Below are 20644 nucleotides of genomic sequence, written 5' to 3' on the forward strand. Positions count from 1 at the left end.
CCCAGGGAACTCTGGGTGGGCCGGACAGAACAGCAGTATTGAAAAAAGGACACCACGGGCACAATTAGGTTTTGGCCTTTAGTCTGAAAAAGTGTTGATTGAAAGTGTACAACAGAGAGCGGGTGCAAGCGGCTGGGGGCCATGGAGCCGCCAATAAAAAAGAATGTCCTTAAATAAAGTTCACAGAGTAAAAACCAGAACCGCCAGTCTTCCCTCCAACACAACAGAGCACAGGCACAGAACCGGTGATGAGCCCCAAGGAGCAAGGAGAAGGCCAGGGAAGACAGCAGAGGCTCCCAGGCTGCTGTGTGGAGGGAGAGCCCTCTTTGGAATGGGCTGAGTAAAGCCACCCAGCTCCCCCTGCACACCTCATAACCACTGCTAAGGCTAAAGGAAAAAGACAAAACTCAGTCTCAGGTCCAGAGGGCTCAGAAAACAGTCTAGGTGGGCAGGGGTCTGGACAACCGTTAGTCCCGCTTGGCTTTCTTCTTATTGTCACTGTTGCCATTTTCTTCAGCCCCCTCAGAAGAGAGCACCTCCTCCAGTTTCCGCTTGCCACTCTCTGGCTGAAGCTCTGCTGTGTTTCGGGGCTTGAAGCAAATGATGATGCAGGTCATGTTGTCACACCCTGTACCGTCCCCAGAAGTATCTGGTGCCAGGCACTGATCCAGCAGCTACAAAAGGGACAGGGCAGCTCAGCTTCAGGGTTTGAATACCCTCCTAGGAACCTAAGCCCCCACAAGAGGGCTGACTGTGCTGAGACAGGGTGGCAGAAGGAGGGGAACAGGCAACGGATGTCCCAAAACAGGCCACTTGCTAGCCTAAGAGGCATGAGGATATGTTAGGAAAATGAAGGAAGGTGGAACTTTCTAGTCAGAGTTTGGCATCAGTCAGTAATTAAGGATACTTAATTACCAGCTCTGGTCTTAGCTCTGGTCCAAAGACAAAACCTTGGCTATGCAGACCAGACACCCTCTTCTCCTCCACCCTAGGACTCACCTCTTCCACAATGGATGACAATAACCGAAGCTCCCCATTTTCATCACGCTGACTGATCTTTGATTGAATAAAGTCTATAACTTCCTGGCTGCTCATCACATTCCTGGGGTCAAAAACAATACTCTTCTTTAGTCCCAACAAAGCAGAATAGAGGAGTGTAGAGAGAGGTGATAGCCCCCCAGGGCCAATGTAAATACCTACAAAGATATCCTTAGTTCTGCCTTAGGCTTGGGGGTTTTGACACCAAGGTGTCTGCCTAGGCTCTAATTCTAGAGCAGCTTGAGAAAAGGTGCTGAATGCAGCCATTAGAGGGATGATAAAACCAAACCAGCTCAGAGACCTGTAAGAGAAGTAATGCTGCATAAAAGAGGGAATTTTAGGGCATTCCGCTGGTGCTCACCATATGCCATCACAGGCAATGACCATGAATTCGTGGTCGTCAGTGAGAGTCAGCACCTTGATGTCAGGAAGGGCTGAAATCATCTGTTCCTCAGGTGGCAAGTTCTTATTTCTCTTGTAGAAGTGGTCTCCTGAAGTAAAGGAACGGCTGGTTGATGAGTAGTTTAGGCACTCCCCACAGACCTGTGCTTAGGGCTGGTAAAGCCTTGCCATTCATTTCCCTTCTTGGCAAAGTTCCATAATCTAAGTGAATGAAAAACTGTGTTCCAGTTTTTCTAGTTGCAGCCCTATTTTCAGGTTGCTAAACCTTAGGTAGGTCACTCACCTTTTTCATCATCCAAAAATGACAGCTATCTTACCTATCTCATGGAGATGTTTTAAGGACAGAGATAATAATAGATACCAAAGTACTTGGCAAGGTACATGGGCCTATTAAGATTAAAGTTTGCTACTAGGCAGTCTGAAAGAGAGAGTAAGACCCCAGAAGTCTTTCCCATGCTTTCCTGGCCCTTACCAATGGCTCTGGAGAGGTTGAGGCCCCCGTTGACTCGCCCATCCATGGTGACCTTGCCACCAGCATTCTTGATGCGCGCTAGCTCCACTTCATCCTCTGGTTTGTGGTCATAGGACATGTCTAAAGCTTTGCCAGCCTCAGACACCACACAACGAGAGTCTCCCGCATTGGCTACAATCAACTGCTTCCCTCGTATCAGGGCCACCACCGCTGTTGTGCCGCTGTCAGAGCCAGGCTTAAGAGGAAGAAAGGAAGCATCATGGGAGCTTCTGGACACAAGCTCCTCATTGGTGCTCCCCAACCATTCACTTACGCTTTCTTCTCTTCACTGGGACCACCAAGAGAGCTTTAACAAACAGGAGAGGAATGAACGTAATCTTTCCAAAGACCAGAGCATGCTCTCTTTCTTTTCTGAGCTAATTTTACCCTGAAGACCTAGTTCCACTTGTAGCATAAATCCCTGCATCACCAGGACTTCAGTACTAAGGCAGCAAGGAGATCCCCTGTCACCAAATGACAATCAGGGGAATTACATTTGCCTCTTGGCTTTTCCAGACTCATTGCTCCCCTTCCCTACACACCTCCTCTTTGCCTTCCATGCCAGGCACCATCATCTCCTCTTCTTCCTCGTCTTCTTCAGCCTCCTCAGTGTCATCCTCATCTTCCTCATTCTCTGCTTCTTCACTGCTGTAGCCATCCTCTTCCTCACTGCATTCCTGCCAGAGGGATGATCCCAGGCTGCTGAGACTGGGATGACCCCCTGCCCCCCTCCCCCCAACTTGTACTCAGAACCAAGAGCCCGGCCTGAACACGGATTCTGAGAACAATGAAAGATGCAACTATATGATCATGATAGAAAAATCCAGGGGAGGGGAGAGGGCCAGATGGGTATGACTGATATCCTAAACTGGGTTCGGAAGTCACGAATAGTAAGTCCTGCAAAAGGCCAGGGCTCTCAGCCAAAAGTACCTTTCAGGCAACACGGCCAGAAAATAAGTGGCTCAGAGAAGGAAATATCCAAATATCTAAAGTAACAATCCCTACCTTCCTGTTCTCTCTTGGAGACAGACTCTGGGGCGCCTGGGGTGGCTCAGTCGGTTAAGCATCCGACTTCAGCTCAGGTCATGATCTCATGGTTCGTGAGTTTGAGCCCTGCACTGGGCTCTGTGCTGACAGCTCAGAGCCTAGAGCCTGCTTCAGATTCTGCATCTCCCTCTCTCTCCACCCTTCCCCTGCTCACACTATGTCTGTCTCTCCCTCTCTCTCTCAAAAATAAACATTAAAAAAAAAAAAAAAAAAAATAATAATAATAATAATAATAAAAGACAGACTCTGAAAGGCTAGAACTAGATCTGTATGTTATAGTATCGAAAAAGGAAGAGGTTAGAGGGCTAATGGTTCCTATGTTGGTGGAGATAATGAATTCAAGAAAAGCCTGGAATATAGGCCTTGGGGATTGCTGTAAAAATAAGAGAAGATGGTGGGCACCAAGCTTAGTAGAGCATGCAACTCTTGATCTTGGGGTTGTGAGTTTAAGCCCCACGGTGGGTGTAGCAATTACTTAAAAAAAGAGAGAGGGAGAGAAGGAAAGGAGTTGAAAGCTATGTATGGTAACCAAACAGGCCTTTTCTGCAAATTCAGTATCTGTCTGCTCCCACTGGCCCTTACCTCACTGTCTTCCTCTTCCTCCTCTGCCTCATCTGACTCATCCTCACTGTCCTCAAAGAACTTGGACTTAGCAATTCGAGGCAGCTTGTCAGAGGCTGAAGAGCAGGAAGGCCCAGCCTCACCAGTGGGAGTGCCAGGTTCGCCACCTTGGCCTGCCTCAGTCCCACGTTCTGAGTTGGAGGAAAGGCCTGTGTGGGCCTTGGCTGTGGGGCCATTTTCCTCTGAAGAAGTTTCCCTAGATGGGTCCTCAGGTCCGGCTTCCCCATTGAGGCCCTGGGACCCTGGTTCCTCGCCTGTCCCAGCTCCAGATTTGCTGTGGGGAGCACCCTTGTGACAGTTCTGCCCGTAGCGCGTGAGCAGCTCTTCAATAGTCATGGTAGCCTCTTCATGCAGCAGCGCAGCTTCCTCATTGTCCACTGCAGGGAAGAGGCTGAATCAGTACCCCCACACCAGACTCTTCATAGGACCAGTCCTTTTTCCTGCCTCCCAGCCTTTACAGGCCTGAGTTCCAACTTCCCCACTCCCTGGGGTCTCAGAAGACCCCTTTGGTTTCTTCTCAGATAACGTCTGCCTGCATAGACTTCCTTTAGTCTTTGAGTTGCACCCTCTTCTTAGTCAAAGGAACACTAGTTACTATAGTTCTCTTATCACCTCTTATTTTTGATTGATAAGTAGAAAGCTCATTATGGCTGAGGACCCAGGAAGCCCACGATGCTAGTCTTAGGCCTACAGCCCAGGCTTAAGGACTGGCTGCTGAGGCTAATGACAACTCCTGTCTAGAAAAAAGAGGTCACATAAACATTAACAGGAACCAGAGAGACCCTACCACAATGACAAAATATATATAAAATGCTTACAGCTATGGACACTAGGCACAAAGGTTAATTTTTCCTCCCTTCATAACCTCATGTAGTGTAGCAGAACATAAGGTTCTCTAATGTGGGGACTCCCCAAGTCCGTATGAAGTCATCCTCTCTTAGAATTGACACTGAAATAATATATATTAAAGAAGAGTTCTTTAAAATGCAGATTTCCTCTCAAACAAGGGATGCCAGCAACACTCACCATCATCTTCATCAGCTACTTTTTCTTTTTCATCCTCATCCTCAGTGGGTCGCCCTGCAATCTGTGCCAACTCCTTTATGACTTCCTCAGTGGTCAGTTTGGCATCAATAGCCAAGAAGGCATCTTCTAATGCCTGGATATAAGCAAAAGAGTATAAGGCAAGTGTCAGAAAAAGTACAGGAGGTACAAAATAAATTGCCTGTATACAATCTGGGTACAAAAATGGCGTGCAAGTTACAGGGTGATCTGCCACGAGGAGACACTCACATATAAATAAAAACCAGTTCAGAGACCTGGGAATAATGAGGCAACTCTAAGAAGGCTCAAGTGAGGATAAGCTTGTTTGGGGTACAGAATTCTTTAAGAAATGCAGTAAGCAGGGGTGCCTGGGTGGCTCAGTCGGTTGGGCGGCCGACTTCAGCTCAGGTCATGATCTCGCGGTCCGTGAGTTCGAGCCCCATGTCGGACTCTGTGCTGACAGCTCAGAGTCTGGAGCCTGTTTCAGACTCTGTGTCTCCCTCTCTCTGACCCTCCCCCATTCACGCTCTGTCTCTCTCTGTCTCAAAAATAAATAAACGTTAAAAAAAAAAAAAAAAAAAAAAAGAAATGCAGTAAGCAGCAGCTTACCGGCAACAAGAAAGGAAAAACCACAGGACTGGAAAATAAGGGAGAGACTACAGAAGTAGAGAAGGAGCATTACGATAAGACAGACCTTTTGTAGCTTGCCTTCTTTGTAGGCCTTCTGATCTTTGATGATATCAGGAAGATATTTGGCACAGTACAAGGCAACTTCCTCCCCTAGGAAACAGGTAAGGTCACCCAGAGCACTGCTTCCCACATATAAAGGTATATAATATTTACATGCCATACTGGACTGAACCCCAAGGGTTGAAGAAATGAATACCTTATACAACTGAAAGACAACTTACACTTTTAACTTATACAATTTGAAAGACAACTGTTTAGGAAGTTCTGATCCAGAAAATGGATTTCACCATCAACTCTCTCAGGGCTATGTTAATATATCTTTTGTCTTTTCTTACCTGCATACTTAATTCTCAGTGGAAAAAAGATAAATTGTAATATAGGAAGAGGCTTTTCAGATTAAAACAAGGTCTGGTGAGATTATAAATCAATACAATATCCAGCTAGGAAGGTAGAATGGCAGAATAGAGAAAAACAGCACTAGGAATGGAAACGATATCTTACAACCAGAACCTTGGAAAGGAAAAGAACAAAGGACCTGTTCTTGCCCTCTAAAGTCTAGAACTAGGGTTCAAGAATGTCACCAATATGATCTGCTACCATTACCTCCATGTCCATCATAGACAGAAAACATTGCTGTCTCACTGTCCAGCTCAGGAATACAGTTGTGAGCATCCTAGGAAAAAGAGAGCATAATTAGCATTTCTCAAGATCAAAGGATGTTCTTCCTTCTGCCACCTCACTCAGGTCATGAGGATTTCCTTCACACCTTAATCTCACTAACCCTTCCCTGGCTGAACTACATGGCCTAGAAATAAGAAAGGAAACGGGATGATAAAATAAGAAAAGAAATACAGGGGAGGGAGAAAGGAAGCAAGGCAAGGGAGGGAAGTAGGGGAGGAAAGGAAGGGAGAGAAATGAATCAGTTCACTTTCTCTGCAGTCTAGCAGCCTCAGCCTAGGAGATCTCGGAGTCCAGATGGCAGAATGTTTGACTGTTGGAACTCTAGACCTGACCCTTTTGGTTTGCGGCAACTATGGGAAGAACCAGAATAAAGGCTTTAAAGTCTCTTCCAGACCCATTCTATGAATCAGTGAACTTCAAGGAAGAAAATCCTAGGGAAGATAGCAAAAAGAGACCTGAGGGCATTACCAGTCTGAAAAGTTTCTGGGAGAATCCTAAAACAGCCTAAGAGAAAGCACTAGAAATTTGTAAAACTATATACACTTATACTGCCACTTTCCCAAAGCACCATCTAAATAAATTATTCCCTCTTCTAAGTTTAACTCACTCATGAAGTTGCCCTCAGGCTAGGCAGAGGATATATTTATTTACAAAAGAATCTTCCCAATAAATAATATTCTTAAAACTATACTGTGCTTAGATTTTGTTAACTAAAATTTACAATGCCCCATATGATCAGCCTTCCCACCTCCTACCCCCAGATGGAAATGACATATCATTCAACACTGATGGCATAGTACACCTGAAGAGAAGTCTGCAATGGCCCTGCTGCAACAACATCATGGTTGGAAGGCTGGAACTGATCAAATTCTTCTAATCACAAAACTCTGCCACCCCAAGCAAATATTCTAGTCTGTGCCATAGTTCAAGCCAAGACCACTGAACCTAGGTGAGCATGTGCTGCAGCTTACTCTGCCCCATCTGGGAAAACAACCCCACCTCTCTTTTAGGTACTTTCTACAAACAAAAAGAATGCAATCAGCTATTTACTTTGATTGATTATCCCCGTGTAAGTCAATGGTTCTCCTCCTCTTTCTGGCATTTAAATTTTTCTAGTTGTATCAATCTTAGGAAATCAGTGCAGTGGTTCTTCTGTTGTCCCTGAAATAAGACTATGCCTTCGTTATACAAACCTAGAAAATAAAAGCTATTTTTCTTAAGTTTATTTATTTTGAGAGAGAGAGAGGGCATGCGTAGGAGAGGGGCAGAGAGAGAATCCCAAGCAGGCTCTACGCTGTCAGCACAGAGCCCGATGCGGGAGCTCAAACTCCCAAACCGTGAGATCATGACCTGAGCCGAAATCAAGAGTCGGACACTTAACCGACTGAGCCACCCAGGCACCCTAAAAATAAAAGCTATTTTAAGGTAGTAAATGAGAGAATGGAAAAATAGCTATTTTGTATTTCCCTCTCATTGATTCCAGGAGAAAGTGTCCCAGAATCTAACGGGCTGCCATGGAGGGCACACAATGGCCTATCTAAGGTTGTCAATAACTGCCTCTGAGTCTCATCCCCAGGATCCAGAGAGCACTACCAACCACACATCATCTTCACCCTCTCCCAACCACTCCACCACCAGCCACACTGGCCTCCCTTCTGTCTAAGCCAGGGTTAGACCTTACTGAACCTACTTCTTCTCTCATCTTTTGACCTATATGACTATCTATTGCTCCAACATCCTTCACAAGTGGTTCTCAGACTTCATTTGTTCATTCACTCATTTCTTCACCAAATATCTGACTATCCGCTATGTGCCAGGATCAGTTCTGGGTATTTGGAACATATCAGTGAATAAAATGAAGATCTGTACTTCATAAAAAACCTTACATTCTCATGAGGGAAATACACATAAACACAATAAATAAGTAAATCATATAGCATTATGATAGAACACTTACAGAAAGAGGATGGTGCTATGGAATAAAGAAAAGGCAGAACGGAGGAGGACTGGGTTGGATTATAGAAAAGTGGTGGGAGAACTGAATTGGCAAAGGTATGAGTGTGTAAAGGCTTGCTAAAGCCATAAGAAACTATACCTCAGCAGTCACTACCTAAGTCGTGCTGTGAGTATCTAATTAGTTTTGGCAAAACAGTTGTGTCATATTGACGCTGACTTTAATTCTGATGATTTTGTAGTATGGTTTGTTGGCATGGAAGTTATGCCCAGTTCTGTTTGTACACATTTAGGTAACATTAAATTAAAATTGTTTTAGTGAAATCTGGAGTTCCACAAGTATTGCTTTCCTTAAAAAAAAAAAACAAAAACAAAAAAAACTCATGGAAGATCTCCAAGATATTTTGTTAAATAAAGAAAACAAAGTGCAGAAGGAAAGCAAGTACAGAATGCTATATTTAGTAAACTGCTTTTGTGTAAGAAGAGGGAGCATGGAATAGATATTTGTCTTCTCACACTGTAATACCATACGGATACACAGAAAACTAAGAAAAGCAGGTTAACTGTGGGGTGGGAGCAAGACTGAGCCATGGGAATGTTTAGCTTTTTCAAAAGTAAATTAAATATTTTTAGGAGTCTCAATATTTCACTGAAATTTGAGAAATTAGTCCAACTAATTCCACTTTTTTGATAGGGGAGGGAAGAGCAGTCTTTTTGTCCACTGCTTCCCAGTGGAATAGGACAATCAATCGGTCTTTCTCTGTCCTGCAATGCCACTCTAAGTCAAAGCTGCACCATCTCTTTTGAACCCACAACTCTATTCAAATTACCTTTTTGACTTCCTCATCTACTTCTCACAAAAGCATTGAAGTAGATCTAATCTCAGTGAACATATGAAAAAATACTTAACCTCAACAGCAAAGAAACGAACATTAAAAACAAGGAAATATCCTTTTGTGCAAATTAAAATAATGGAAAAGATTAATAATAACCAGTGGTAATAAGAGTGAAGTAGGGGCGCCTGGGTGGCTCAGCTGGTTGAGCGTCCAACTTCAGCTCAGGTCACGATCTCACAGTCTGTGAGTTCAAGCCTCGCATCGGGCTCTGTGCTGACAGCTCAGAGCCTGGAGCTTGCTGCGGATTCTGTGTCTCCCTCTCTCTCTGCCCCTCCCCTGCTCACGCTCTGTCTCTGTCTCTCTCTCTCTCAAAAATAAACATTAAAAAAAAAAAAAAGAGTTAAATAAAAACACATTCTCATATCCTGATCAGCAAGAATATAAATAGTACAGCCTTCCTGGAGCACAATTTGGTAATATGTATCAAAATTTCAAATGTGCATGCCCTTTGATACAGTAATTGGACTTCTAAAAGTTTATTTTATGGAAGTAATAAGACAAGGGTACAAGAATATGTATAATAATGTTCATTACAGCATTATTTATAGTAAAGAACAACTATAAACATTGAAATATCCATGAAGAGATTAGATTACAAGTAGTACATCCTTCCAAAAGAATACATGCAGTTATTAGAAATAAATATGCGTTGGGGCACCTGAGTGGCTCAGTCGGTTAAGCGTCCGACTTCGGCTCAGGTCATGATCTCACGGTTTGTGAGTTCGAGCCCCAGGTCTGGCTCTGGGCTGACAGCTCAAAGCCTGGAGCCCGCTTTGGATTCTGTGTCTCCCTCTGTCTGCCCCTCTGCTGCTTGCACTCTGTCTCTTGCATTGTCTCAAAAATAAATAAACGCTAGAAATAAATATGCGTTAATTTAGAAATAAGTCCACAATATACTAAGTGACAAAAAGAGAGGAAAAAAAACACATATGCTAGAAATCTGGAAGACCACATTATGTATCAAACTGCATGGAGAGTAAGAGTTGGGTAATAATAATTATTCTGCTTTTCTACATTTAAAATTTTTGTACAATATGCCATATTATTCCAGTTTGAATGCTTATGACAGTAAAACGAACCTATGAACTGTCTTCTGAATTGCCATGCTACAATATACCACGTGATCACTGGCCAGTTATCTCTTGGTGTGCCTCCATTTTCTCTTCAATGATAGAGGAATCATCCATAGATGATGCCCAACATAGATTCACCTTATACCTTGAGGTGTCAGTTCCTAGAACTACTCCACATTACCTTCCCTTCTACTGCCTGGTGAGTCTTTGGATCTGTATTATCACCTGGAACTACCTTCTCTAAGCACTTTCGTTTCCCCTTTTGCATCTCTGTTCATTGCCTCCATACCTTTACCTACCCTTGCTTTTCTTTCTCTCTGACCCTTTCTGAGCCAGAGCCAAGTATTTCAACACTGTCTCTTAGCAATCTAGAAAAACTCATCCAACCTCGTATAACCCGACCAACTGCTTTCTTTACACCTGAAATCAGAGCCACTAAGTATTGCTAGTCATAAAATGTCATGAAATCATGTTGGTTGTTTGTGCACCTACTTCCATCATTCAGCATTTTTTTAGTGTTTTGCATTGACACTTAAATATATTAACTGCAGCCAGTCATAAACCTTTCCCACACTGTTCAAGTTCCCAATGCTCTTCTTTCACTCTTAGCAGATGAGCTAACCTCTTGCTTTACTTAGATCAAGGTCATATATCAAGAACTACTTCATCATCTCTATTCTACCTCAAAATTTTTCTACAGCTTTACCTAACCTCTCCTTCACTTCTGCCTCCAAAGCAGTGTTTCTCCCCCCCCCCCTTTTTTTTAATTCAACAAAGCATCCATTAAACCATTTATTGGAAACTGGTTAAAATGATCTCTCTTCTTATTTTTTTATTTATGTATTTATTTTTTTTAAATGATCATTTTAGATTTACATGCTTAAACTCCTGATCTCAAAACCTTTTCCTTCAAGATCTTACTACACAGAGCAGGCAATAACCATAACAGCAACCCAAATAGCTATTTTGCAGGCTTCATTTTTCCCAACTATTGTATATAATTAAATAGTAAAAACCGTGTGGGCTTTCTTGAAAGTTCTCGTGGGTTCTGTGAAGTTCCAGTTGCCTGTTTCTATAGGATGCCTTTCTCCACTTCAAACTTAACATATATAAACAGAAACTCAGCAGTCTTCAAACACTCAGAACTTCCCCTACAGGTCTTATTTCTGTTCATGGAATCTTTCCTAGGCAACACTTAATACCAGACCTCCTTGACTTCCTGGCTCTCTTCCACCATCCATCACCAAGTCCTACTAAGTTTTCCTTCATGACTTTGTTCATGAATTACTTTACTCTTAATAGCATTTTATCTTCCCTCCTGCCTCTACTCTCTGCCCCTGTAATCCAACCTACATACATCCAGATACCAGATTATACTTCCCAATATTTTATTGCTAGAAGCTTCAATGGATTCTACTGCATATCAGATTAATTCCACATAACTTACAAGCAGTTAAAGGCACTCAATCATCATTCCTACCCATCTCTATAACCTAATCTCTTACCTTTCATACCATTCCCCAAAAGAAACTACTCCACTCTTGAACTGATCACCCCAACCTAGCAAGGTAGCAAGCATGCCTCAGTCTTTCCTCTTTCTAATATCCTTCTTCTTCTCCTTCCACTTTCCTCCTTTCCTTCTGTCCCATTTTATAAACTCTCCGCAAGGTCCAGTTAGTCTTACCAGCTCTAAGAAATCTTTCTCAGTCACACCAATACTCTGATCATTCCTCTTTCTAAACTCAGCATATACTATCTTGTATTATTATCCAGCATTCCATGGGGGAAAAGAGACTCTTAGGTCCCAAACTAGATTGTAAACCAGCATCAAAGCAAAGATTGTCTTAAATGTTTTTATAGCTTAAAAAAAATAAATAAATAAAAAGTCTTTACAGCTTTTGGGCCTAAAAGTAGGTTCTGCAACATCATACGACTTCCATGTCTGTTTTTGACAGTGAGTCCCCAGTTGCCTCAGGACAAATACCTTATGGATGCCTCCTCCTTCATTTCCTACTCTAAACCCAGAGATGTATCATAAAACAATAACCACTGATAGTCTGGAGGAGATGACTCAGAACACACAGGTCACCTGAGTCAGGACTCTTAGGCCTTGCCTTACTTAAATCATGTATCACACAGAACCTTTTGACCTTCTAGACAACCAATAGATCTGTATGAATAAAAGCCTGGTTATCCTGCCTGATGTCAATCTCCTAAGGTTATAAATACATCCACAAAAGTTCCTGTTTTCATGGATGACCAGCCATTTAGATTTATGATGCATAAATTTATCTAAATCTTTACAAACTAAGAGTAAAAAGTTGAAGGTGGTTGGGAACTACATTTTTGGTTTTAAAAAGTCATGTATTACTATCTGACTTTTAAAATTATATGCATATATTACTTCAGTGCTACAGAATGAATGTTTTGTGTCTCCCTACAATTCCTATGTTGAAATGTAATCCCCAATGTGATGCTGTCTGTAGGTGGGTTGTTTGGGAGGTAATTAGGTCATGAAGGAGGAGCCCTCATGAATGAGATTAGTGCCCTTATAAAGTGTCCCCAGAGAGCTCCCTTGCCTTGAAAATATATCTAGAAGGCAGCTATCTATGAACCTGAAAGTGGGTCCTCAGCAGACACCTTAGTCTTGGATTTTGCAGCAGCATCTTGAAGATGTGTTTGTATATCCATGTTCACAGCAGCTTTATCCCTAACAGCTAAAAGGTAGAAACAACCTAAGTGTCCACCAACAGATGAATGAATAAAGAAAATGTGGTATACTCCTACAATGGATACTACTCGGCCTTAAAAAGGAAGGACATTTTGACACATGCTATGACATGGATGAACCTTGAGGATGTTATGCTAAGTGAAACAAACCAGTCACAAAATAACAAATGTGTCTTTCTATGAGGTACCTAGGATAGTCAAATTCATAGAAACCGGAAGTAGAATGGTTGCCAGGAGCTGGTGGCAAGGGGAATGGGGAGCTGTTTAACTGGTATAGAGTTTCAGTTTTGCAAGATGAAAACACTTCTGGAGACTGGTTGCCCAACAGTGTGAATACACTTAACACTACTGAACTGTACAATTTTTAAATGGTTAAGATAATAAATTTTGTTATGTTTATTTTATCACAACTTAACATAAAATAATTAAACACACACAAACACACACACACACACACACAAACTTCCCACAAAGAAAAGCCCAGTCTCAGATGGCTTCACTGGTAAATTCTACCAGCTATTTTTAAAAGAATGATACCAACTCTTCACAAACTCTTCCAATGTATAGAAAAGGAGGCAACACTTCCCAACTCATTCTATAAGGCCAGTGTTATCCCGATACCAAAGCCACACAGACATTACAAGAAAACTACAGACTTAATATCGTAAAAGGTAGCAATACTCCTCAACTGATTCTACAGATTCAGCACGAGCCCAATCAAAATTCCAAGTGCCTTTTGCACGGAAATTGACAAGCTGATCCTAAATTCATACAGAAATACAAGGGACCCAGAAAAGAAGAAACAATAAAAAGAACAAAGTTGGAAAACTCACACTCCTTAACTTTCCTAAGTTCAAAACTTAACACAAAGCCATGGTAACCAAGAGAGTGTGGTACTGGCATAATGATAAGTAGACAGATCAATGAAACAGAATTAAGAGTCCAGAAATAAATTCCCATTATTTGTAGTCAAATGATCTTAACAATGATGCCAAGATAATTTAATGAGGGAAAAGAATGACTTTTTAAAAAAATAGTTTATGTTTATTTTTGAAGAGTGGGGGGAGCAGGCAGGGGCAGATAGAGAGGGAAAGACAGAGAATCTGAAGTAGGCTCTGTGCTGAGTCCAACAAAGGCTTGAACTCACAAACCATGGAATCATGACCTGAGCCAAAGTGGGCCACTTAACCGACTGGACCACCCCGGCACCCAAAAGAATGACCTTTTTAACAAATGATGCTGGGACAAGTATATATCCATATGCAAAAGCATGAAACTGGACCTCTTCTTTACACCATTCACAAAAATTAATCTAAAATGGATGTAAGAGCTAAAATTATAAAACTCTTAATAGAGAAACTGGACTTCATCAAAATTGAAAGTTATCGTGCTTCAAAGGACACTAACAAGAAAGCAAAAAGGCACCCCACAGAATAGGAGAAAATATTTGCAAATCATATCTGATAAGGAAATTGTATCCAAAATATATAAAGAACTCTTACATCTCAATAAAAAGACAACCCAATAAAAATAGACAAAGGATCTGAATAAACATTTCTCAAAAGATATATAAGTGGCAATTAAGACAAGAAAAGATGCTCAAACATAATAAGCTATGAGGGAAATACAGTAACAACCACAATCAGATACCATTTCACACCCACTAAAATGGCTATAATAAAAAAGATGATAACAAGTGTAGGGAGGATGTAGAGAAATTGACACCCTCCTTCCTATATTGCTGGTAAAAATGCAAAAGGGTGCAACCACTTTGCCAAAGAGTTAGGTAGGCATCTCCTCAAAATGTTAAACATGGAGTTACTGTATGATGCAGCAATTCCACTCCTAGTATATATTCAAGAGAAATAAAAACTTATTTCCACACAAAAAAAATTGTAAATGTAAGTTCATACCATCATTATTCATCATAGCCAAAATATGAAAATACAAATATCCATCAACTGATGAATGGATAAACAAAATGTCCACACAATGGAATATTATTCAGTAAAAAGAATGAAGTACCGATTCATGATACAACATGGATGACTCTTAGAAATATTGTTTAGTAAAAGAAGGCAGACATAAAAGGAGACATATGCATAATTCCACTTATGTGAAATGTTAAAAATAGATAAATATATAGAATATCATGTAAATTAGCGGTTGCTAGGGATTAGAGGAAGGGAGATACGGAGTGACTGGTAATAGTTAAATTGTTTCTTCTTGGGGTGATAAAACTGTTCTAAGATTGACAGTGGTAATGGTTGTACAACTCTGAATATATTAACCATTGAAATGTACACTTTAAATGGATATGGCATGTGAATTACATCTCAATAAGATTCTTAAAAAAGAAATCTGCATATAATTTTTTAAAGTTTATTTATTTTGAGAGAGCGTGCGTGTGCAAGTGGAGGAAGGGCAGAGAGAGGGAAAGAGAATCCCAAGCAGGATTCTCCACACTGTCAGCGTGGAGCCCCAATGTGGGGCTCAAACTCACACACTGTGAGATCACGACCTAAGCCAAAGTCGAATGCTTAACCAACTGTGCCACCCAGACACCCATATATACATTTTCAAGTACTATATATGATTAAAAGTTGATAGACTGCATCTTTGAACAGGATCTAAAGGGAAACCAAAAACTCCATTGAAATCAGTACTCCGTTTAAAGCATGTCATTACACATCAGTGATGCTTCAAGTTCAGTTCTAAAGGTTTATGCTTCCAGACAGCACAATTTTAATAACAGCTCACAATGGCAAGAACTACTGACCAGATCTATTAAACTTCCACACTCGAATTCAAAGCACAGTTCCTTACCTTACCTCTCAAAGTACAATTCCAAGATGATAACCCAATAGAAGATCAGGGTGGAGAAGCAGTAGTAACATCTGCTATGTGATTGGGCGATAGAAATAACTTATGTAAAATATTCTTGAAATCTTGAGGAATAAAATCTGATTGTAACTTCCTGTTGCTTAAGAACTTATAAAGGAATCATATAGTAGAAAACAATTTCTCCATATGCGTGGATATGTATTTGATTTCATGTCATACTATCTCTGAATTGTGAAGAATAGTTACAACATGCTAATCAAATGCCCTTTTATAAAAGTTGCTTAACTGCATCCTAGACAAAGGAATTCTAATCTGGTTCAATAAATAAAAAGTGCTTTAAGATACAGAGATGAGGCACTAATCTAAGAATCAATACATGTTCTTCAGCCTCAGATACCCTCTCTTAAGTGGAACCCCACAGCATTCTTGTGGTATCCCATTTTATATTTTGCCCCATTAATACAATTATTGAAACTGTCATGTAGGTATCTTAAGAATTTTCTGCTTAACATGCTCTACATTCAATTCTAGGTGACCCCTGTATGACCACTAATAAGCCAGTTTCTATATGGCAATAAACAGCTAGTCTACTCAAAAGTGTATCCTAGGTATTGATAGTGCCTTTTAAAGAAGGCAAATATATTTCACAGAATTAAAAAGAAAAAATTTTAACTCCCCATAGAAAGCAGTTTTGTCACTTCCAGAGAACCTCACAACCCAAAAGTATCCATGTCCCTTAAAACTACATCAACTCAAACTATTTTCAGATTTGATTTCTCATTAGCCACCAAAAACTCAGAGCCTTTCCAAATATATTTCTCAGGCACCCTTCCACAACCTACCTTTTAACCCCCAAAATACATACCTCAACCAGCTTGAGGATCCCTCCAAACCATGGAGAAGGAAGAAGGGAAGGGAACATCAACTGTGGTATTTTGTTTACCCCTCCTCAAAACACCCTGGTTCCACAGCAAGAGGGGCTGGAGAGAGGCAGAAAGTATAAAATGCCAGCTATTGATAGTTGCCATCCTTGCCTCAAGAGAAGGGGTAAAATAGTACTAAGACTGAATCTATTCATCAATCAGGATTTGAGCAACCTCTTGTAATGTGTATTGGCATGAAAAACTTACCTCAAAGGAATCATTAGGACCAAGCAATTAAGGTCAACATACTTAATAAACTGGTGGAATTGAGTCCTAAAGCTTAAGAGGAACAGGTGTGGACACTTTCTGAAAAGATAAGATTCACTAAGAGGCTACAAGTCATAGTTATTTTCTTGCCATAGCAAAGAAACTATGTTATACTTTGGACAGAAAGGAATCAAAGTCAGAAGGAAAACTACTGATGTAGCAGAAAACTACTTGATATAGCCCCTCGCAGGGCTTCAAGAGGGTCTAGTTAAGTATATTTAACCATTCAAAGGTAAATTCAGAAATAGCTTAATAGGAAGATTTTAAAACCCGAACTGGTTACCTCTCAGGAAGACTAGGATCTAAGGAATAGTCTAACAAGATCTCTACAAACCAAACAGCTGGTGATGAAAAAAGTCCTTTTCTAATTACCAGAAGAGAAACCAAAAATAAAGGGAAATACCCTGCAGAGAAACAAACGGCACAGAACCACTGAGCAAACAACTTTGAAAACTAAACATCCAAACAACTCAGTTTGTAAAGAAAACTAGAAAGAAGGGTACCCCCAAAACAGAAAAACTGCAGCAGAGAAGAGAGTGAAAAACAAGGACTGAGAAACCTGCCAGAAAAGCCTTTTCACTGTAACATGAGAAGAAAGTCACCTCAAATCTTACAATATTAACAGAAAATGCCATAGAAATGGGACCTCCAGACTAGCAACTGACCCAAACCCCAACCTTACATTAAGGTTTTCCTTTTGAAGCTATATCCAAATATTTCTAACACTCAGACAATTACATTTACCAAGGACCCAGTAAGCTCAATGCTGAGCACCACACTGGAATATGAACGCTATGCTTCAGGTTGACACAGACGATAACAGTGTCCAATAAGTGTCTTGAACAGTTTCATCCCACAGATTCTTTCCACCAAGAAGTAAATGTCCTAACTTTTCTGGGCCTCAATTTCTGAGCTGTAAAATGTGGGAGCCAAATTAGATGAGCTGAACCATAGGACCCCCTTCCTTCTTGAAATGTTATAGCTACTGACAGAATTGTTTAAAGTCTGCTGTGGGTATGAAAGTGGAGTCTGAGAACAAACCATTTAAGTTTATACTGTCATTCCAGAGCTAACCACAGGGAGGAGCGAGGGATTTGAAGAAATTCCCGAGGGAGACACTATTAGGCTGTTAAACTGAAGCCCACCTAGTAAGTGGATAAACCCTTAATCCCAGAAATAATTAGAACATTTCCCTGGCCCTTCTGCCTAGCTCTCACAACACTCTTCACAAAGACATGTCTTACACATGTCTTTCTACCTTTCCTTTCTACCATGGTTTTTCCTGTTCTCCTTGTAGTGTCACATCCATTTTGCCCAGTATTACTCCTTTTTATCCAGAAATTTTCCACCTTTCCCTTTTATCCAGAAGAAATTTTCTAGAAAAGAAAAGTCAGTTCTTTACAGGTTAAAGTTCTTTATAGATTATGATGAAATGATTACAAATCAAGGAAACTATAAACTACAATCAGCACAGGCAAATGACAATTACAGAGTAAGTTTCAGAAAAATCCCGAGGAAAAAAATATCAAGCATAATAAAAAAGTAGTGATACCGAATGACAAAACTCAAGTTTTCCAAAGGTCGTAAAAGGCCCTGAAGAGAATACAAACGAGTGACAATTCTTAGGGGTCAGGGCGAGCTTCTGAAATTAACATTCGGTGCCCAGAGCCAAGTAACTAGGTGTTGAGAATTTCAAACAGACTACTTGCCTAGGCTTCCTTTCACTGTCAAACTCCTCGTCTAAAAAGGCCTCTCACATCACATATTTAAGGCGGGGGGGAGTAGTCATTCCCGTCTATTCTCTTCGTCCTCGCAAAAGTAAATGAATAAATCGTCCCTCTTTTCATCTTAACTCCCACACTACACCTCACACCGTTTATGAGCCTGGAGGGCTGGGCTGGCAGAAGAGGATGGCGCGAAGGCACGAGGAGAGGGCGGTCAGTGGGCGGAAGGTGCCTCTCCCCACATGGCCGAGCTCTCGCCGCCAAACTGGCCACAGGCACACGGTCCCCAAGCACCGGCAGTTCCCTCTCGGCCCCGGGCCCACTCTCGCTGCCGCCCGTCAAACTGCCGCCGCAGCCAAAGCTGCACGCTCCCGATAAGGACCCTTCCCTGGGGATGACCCCATCCCCCCGCTCCCTTTCTCCGTCAGGTTCCCGCCCTGCAGCGGCCCGCCTCTGGGCCTCTCCCGCCTCACCTCCATGGAGACGCGCCAGCCTTGCATGGCGGAGAAACCGTAGGGCAGCGGCAGGCGCGAGGCGCCGACCCCGTCCCCAGAGCACTTCACCGTGTTGGGTTGGGAGAGGTAGGCACCCATGGCGGCTGCTGGCCAGCGGCCTCAGGAGCAGGCGAGCGGGACGCGACCCGTGCCGGCGCCGGAGCCCCGGGGGCACGCGTGGCAGGAGCGGGCCCGGCAGTACGGCCGACACAAGGTGCCGGTGAAAGGCGCGAGGCCGGCCAGGAGGCGGTAACGGGACGGGAGCAGAGACGGAGCGGAAGCGGAAACGGCGCCGCTCCAGACCCCGCCCGGCCGGCGCGGCGCGGCACGGCGCGGCGCTGCGGGAAGTCATTTCCTTAGCAACTCGCCCCGCCCGCGGGGACAACGGCCCGCCCAACGGCCGCTCCCGCGAGACTGGCGCGGTCACGCCTACCAACGGTGGCTCAGCCTGCCACCCGCGGTTTCGCCAGAGTTTGGCCCCCCGGAGCTGTCCCCTGCTGTCTCCCGCTATCCCCGCCCCACCTTCGCTGCCCTACCCTGGCCTGTCGCGTGTTTGTCTGAAGCTCTTTTGTGTCGGACCCGGCGCTCCGGATCCATCCTCCAGTGTGTCAGCCCCCTCTCCCCATCGCGGGCTCAGACTCCGCAAACCCGCCGGATTGGGCTCAATTAAAGTTTACTAGCATTTGCTCTGAGCGCTTGAAGTACCTGACCCGGCCTTATGAGAGTCTTTTGTGACAAAAGACAATGAAAACCTCGATTTGTAACACCATTCGAGTTAATACAATGCAGAAATGTTTGGCACAGTCTCTGCAGGGTGAGAAGAAACCGAAGGAGAGGAGACCGAGCTGTTGCTTGACGTCCTCAGGATGCCCCAGGAGTGCATTATGCGGGGGGGAAGAGAATAATGTTACAAGATTGCAGGGGTGAGAAAAGAATGTAAACTGCATTTGGGAGGATTTTTGAGGAAGCTGACTGGTCTCTTTGGAAAGGGGTTTTAAGCAGTAATGTTACATAGAGTAGAGATGGTCGTAAGCGCCAAGATGGGTGATTTGGGCTTTACTGCTATTCTGGCATAGCATTTTAGGACTTTTGGTGTAGTCTTTGTGTGCAGTGTGGATTGGAGGAAGAAAGTCTGGAGACTAACTGGTTAAAAGGCTCTTAATCTAAGGATGAGATGAGAAGGGCTGGAACTAAGGTGGTGGCAGTGGTAATAGAGATGAACAAATGAGACAATAAGAAATCAGGATTTATTAATAGATTGGGTTCAGAGGATGGAAGAGAAAGGGGAAATTGGCCAAACTATGAACAGATTGGTTCTTTTAAAATACAAAACTAATTATGCTTCTTTCTGCTCTTCAGATAGTCCAAATTCCTTAACATAGTTTACCAGACCCTTCATGCTTGAACTAGCGTATCTGTCCCACTTTCTCTCCATTTCCACTACTGCTCAAAGCCTCAGTAGTACATCTTTGTGTTCCTCCAAAGCCATGCTTTCTCCTCCTATGCCTTTACCTATGAAACACACCTCCGCACCCACCCATCTTCATCCTCCTCCAAGACGTCTTCTCTAATATCCATATACTAGCGTGGGTTCCCCATTTGTCTTTCCTGAAGCCTTTATGAAGGCAGAAACCCCATCAAACCTAACCGTTGTATACCCCAGCATCCCTAGCACAATTCTTGTATTTGTTCAATATTTTTGTTGA

At 42.5% G+C, this 20644-nt stretch overlaps 1 protein-coding gene across 1 annotated transcript; it reads right to left on the reverse strand.

Annotated features, from left to right (window-relative positions):
• Positions 1-64: 64 nt before the first annotated feature.
• PPM1G (protein phosphatase, Mg2+/Mn2+ dependent 1G) lies at positions 65-19191 on the reverse strand. Its single transcript, XM_060651218.3, has 10 exons — positions 18918-19191; positions 5957-6026; positions 5358-5443; positions 4646-4778; positions 3581-3996; positions 2494-2628; positions 1913-2147; positions 1400-1529; positions 1000-1102; positions 65-674 (listed from the first exon to the last, which is right to left on the reverse strand). Exons 1-10 carry the CDS (start codon positions 19035-19037, stop codon positions 468-470), a joined length of 1635 nt encoding a protein of 544 aa, XP_060507201.1. The 5' UTR covers positions 19038-19191; the 3' UTR covers positions 65-467.
• Positions 19192-20644: the final 1453 nt, after the last annotated feature.

The sequence above is a fragment of the Panthera onca genome, chromosome A3, assembly GCF_046562875.1.
Source record: "Panthera onca isolate mPanOnc1 chromosome A3, mPanOnc1 haplotype 2, whole genome shotgun sequence".
Lineage (NCBI taxonomy): Eukaryota > Metazoa > Chordata > Mammalia > Carnivora > Felidae > Panthera > Panthera onca.

What these genes read in the sequence shown, in the direction of transcription:
- PPM1G (XM_060651218.3), bottom strand. Translation starts at nt 19,037, where the DNA reads ATGGGTGCCTACCTCTCCCAACCCAACACGGTGAAGTGCTCTGGGGAC. An exon ending in GCTGGCGCGTCTCCATGGAG is followed by an intron (nt 6,027 to 18,917) that starts GTGAGGCGGGAG and finishes TCTTTTTCCTAG; the next exon opens with GATGCTCACAACTGTATTCC. An exon ending in TGTCATCCATTGTGGAAGAG is followed by an intron (nt 675 to 999) that starts GTGAGTCCTAGG and finishes TCCCTTTTGTAG; the next exon opens with CTGCTGGATCAGTGCCTGGC.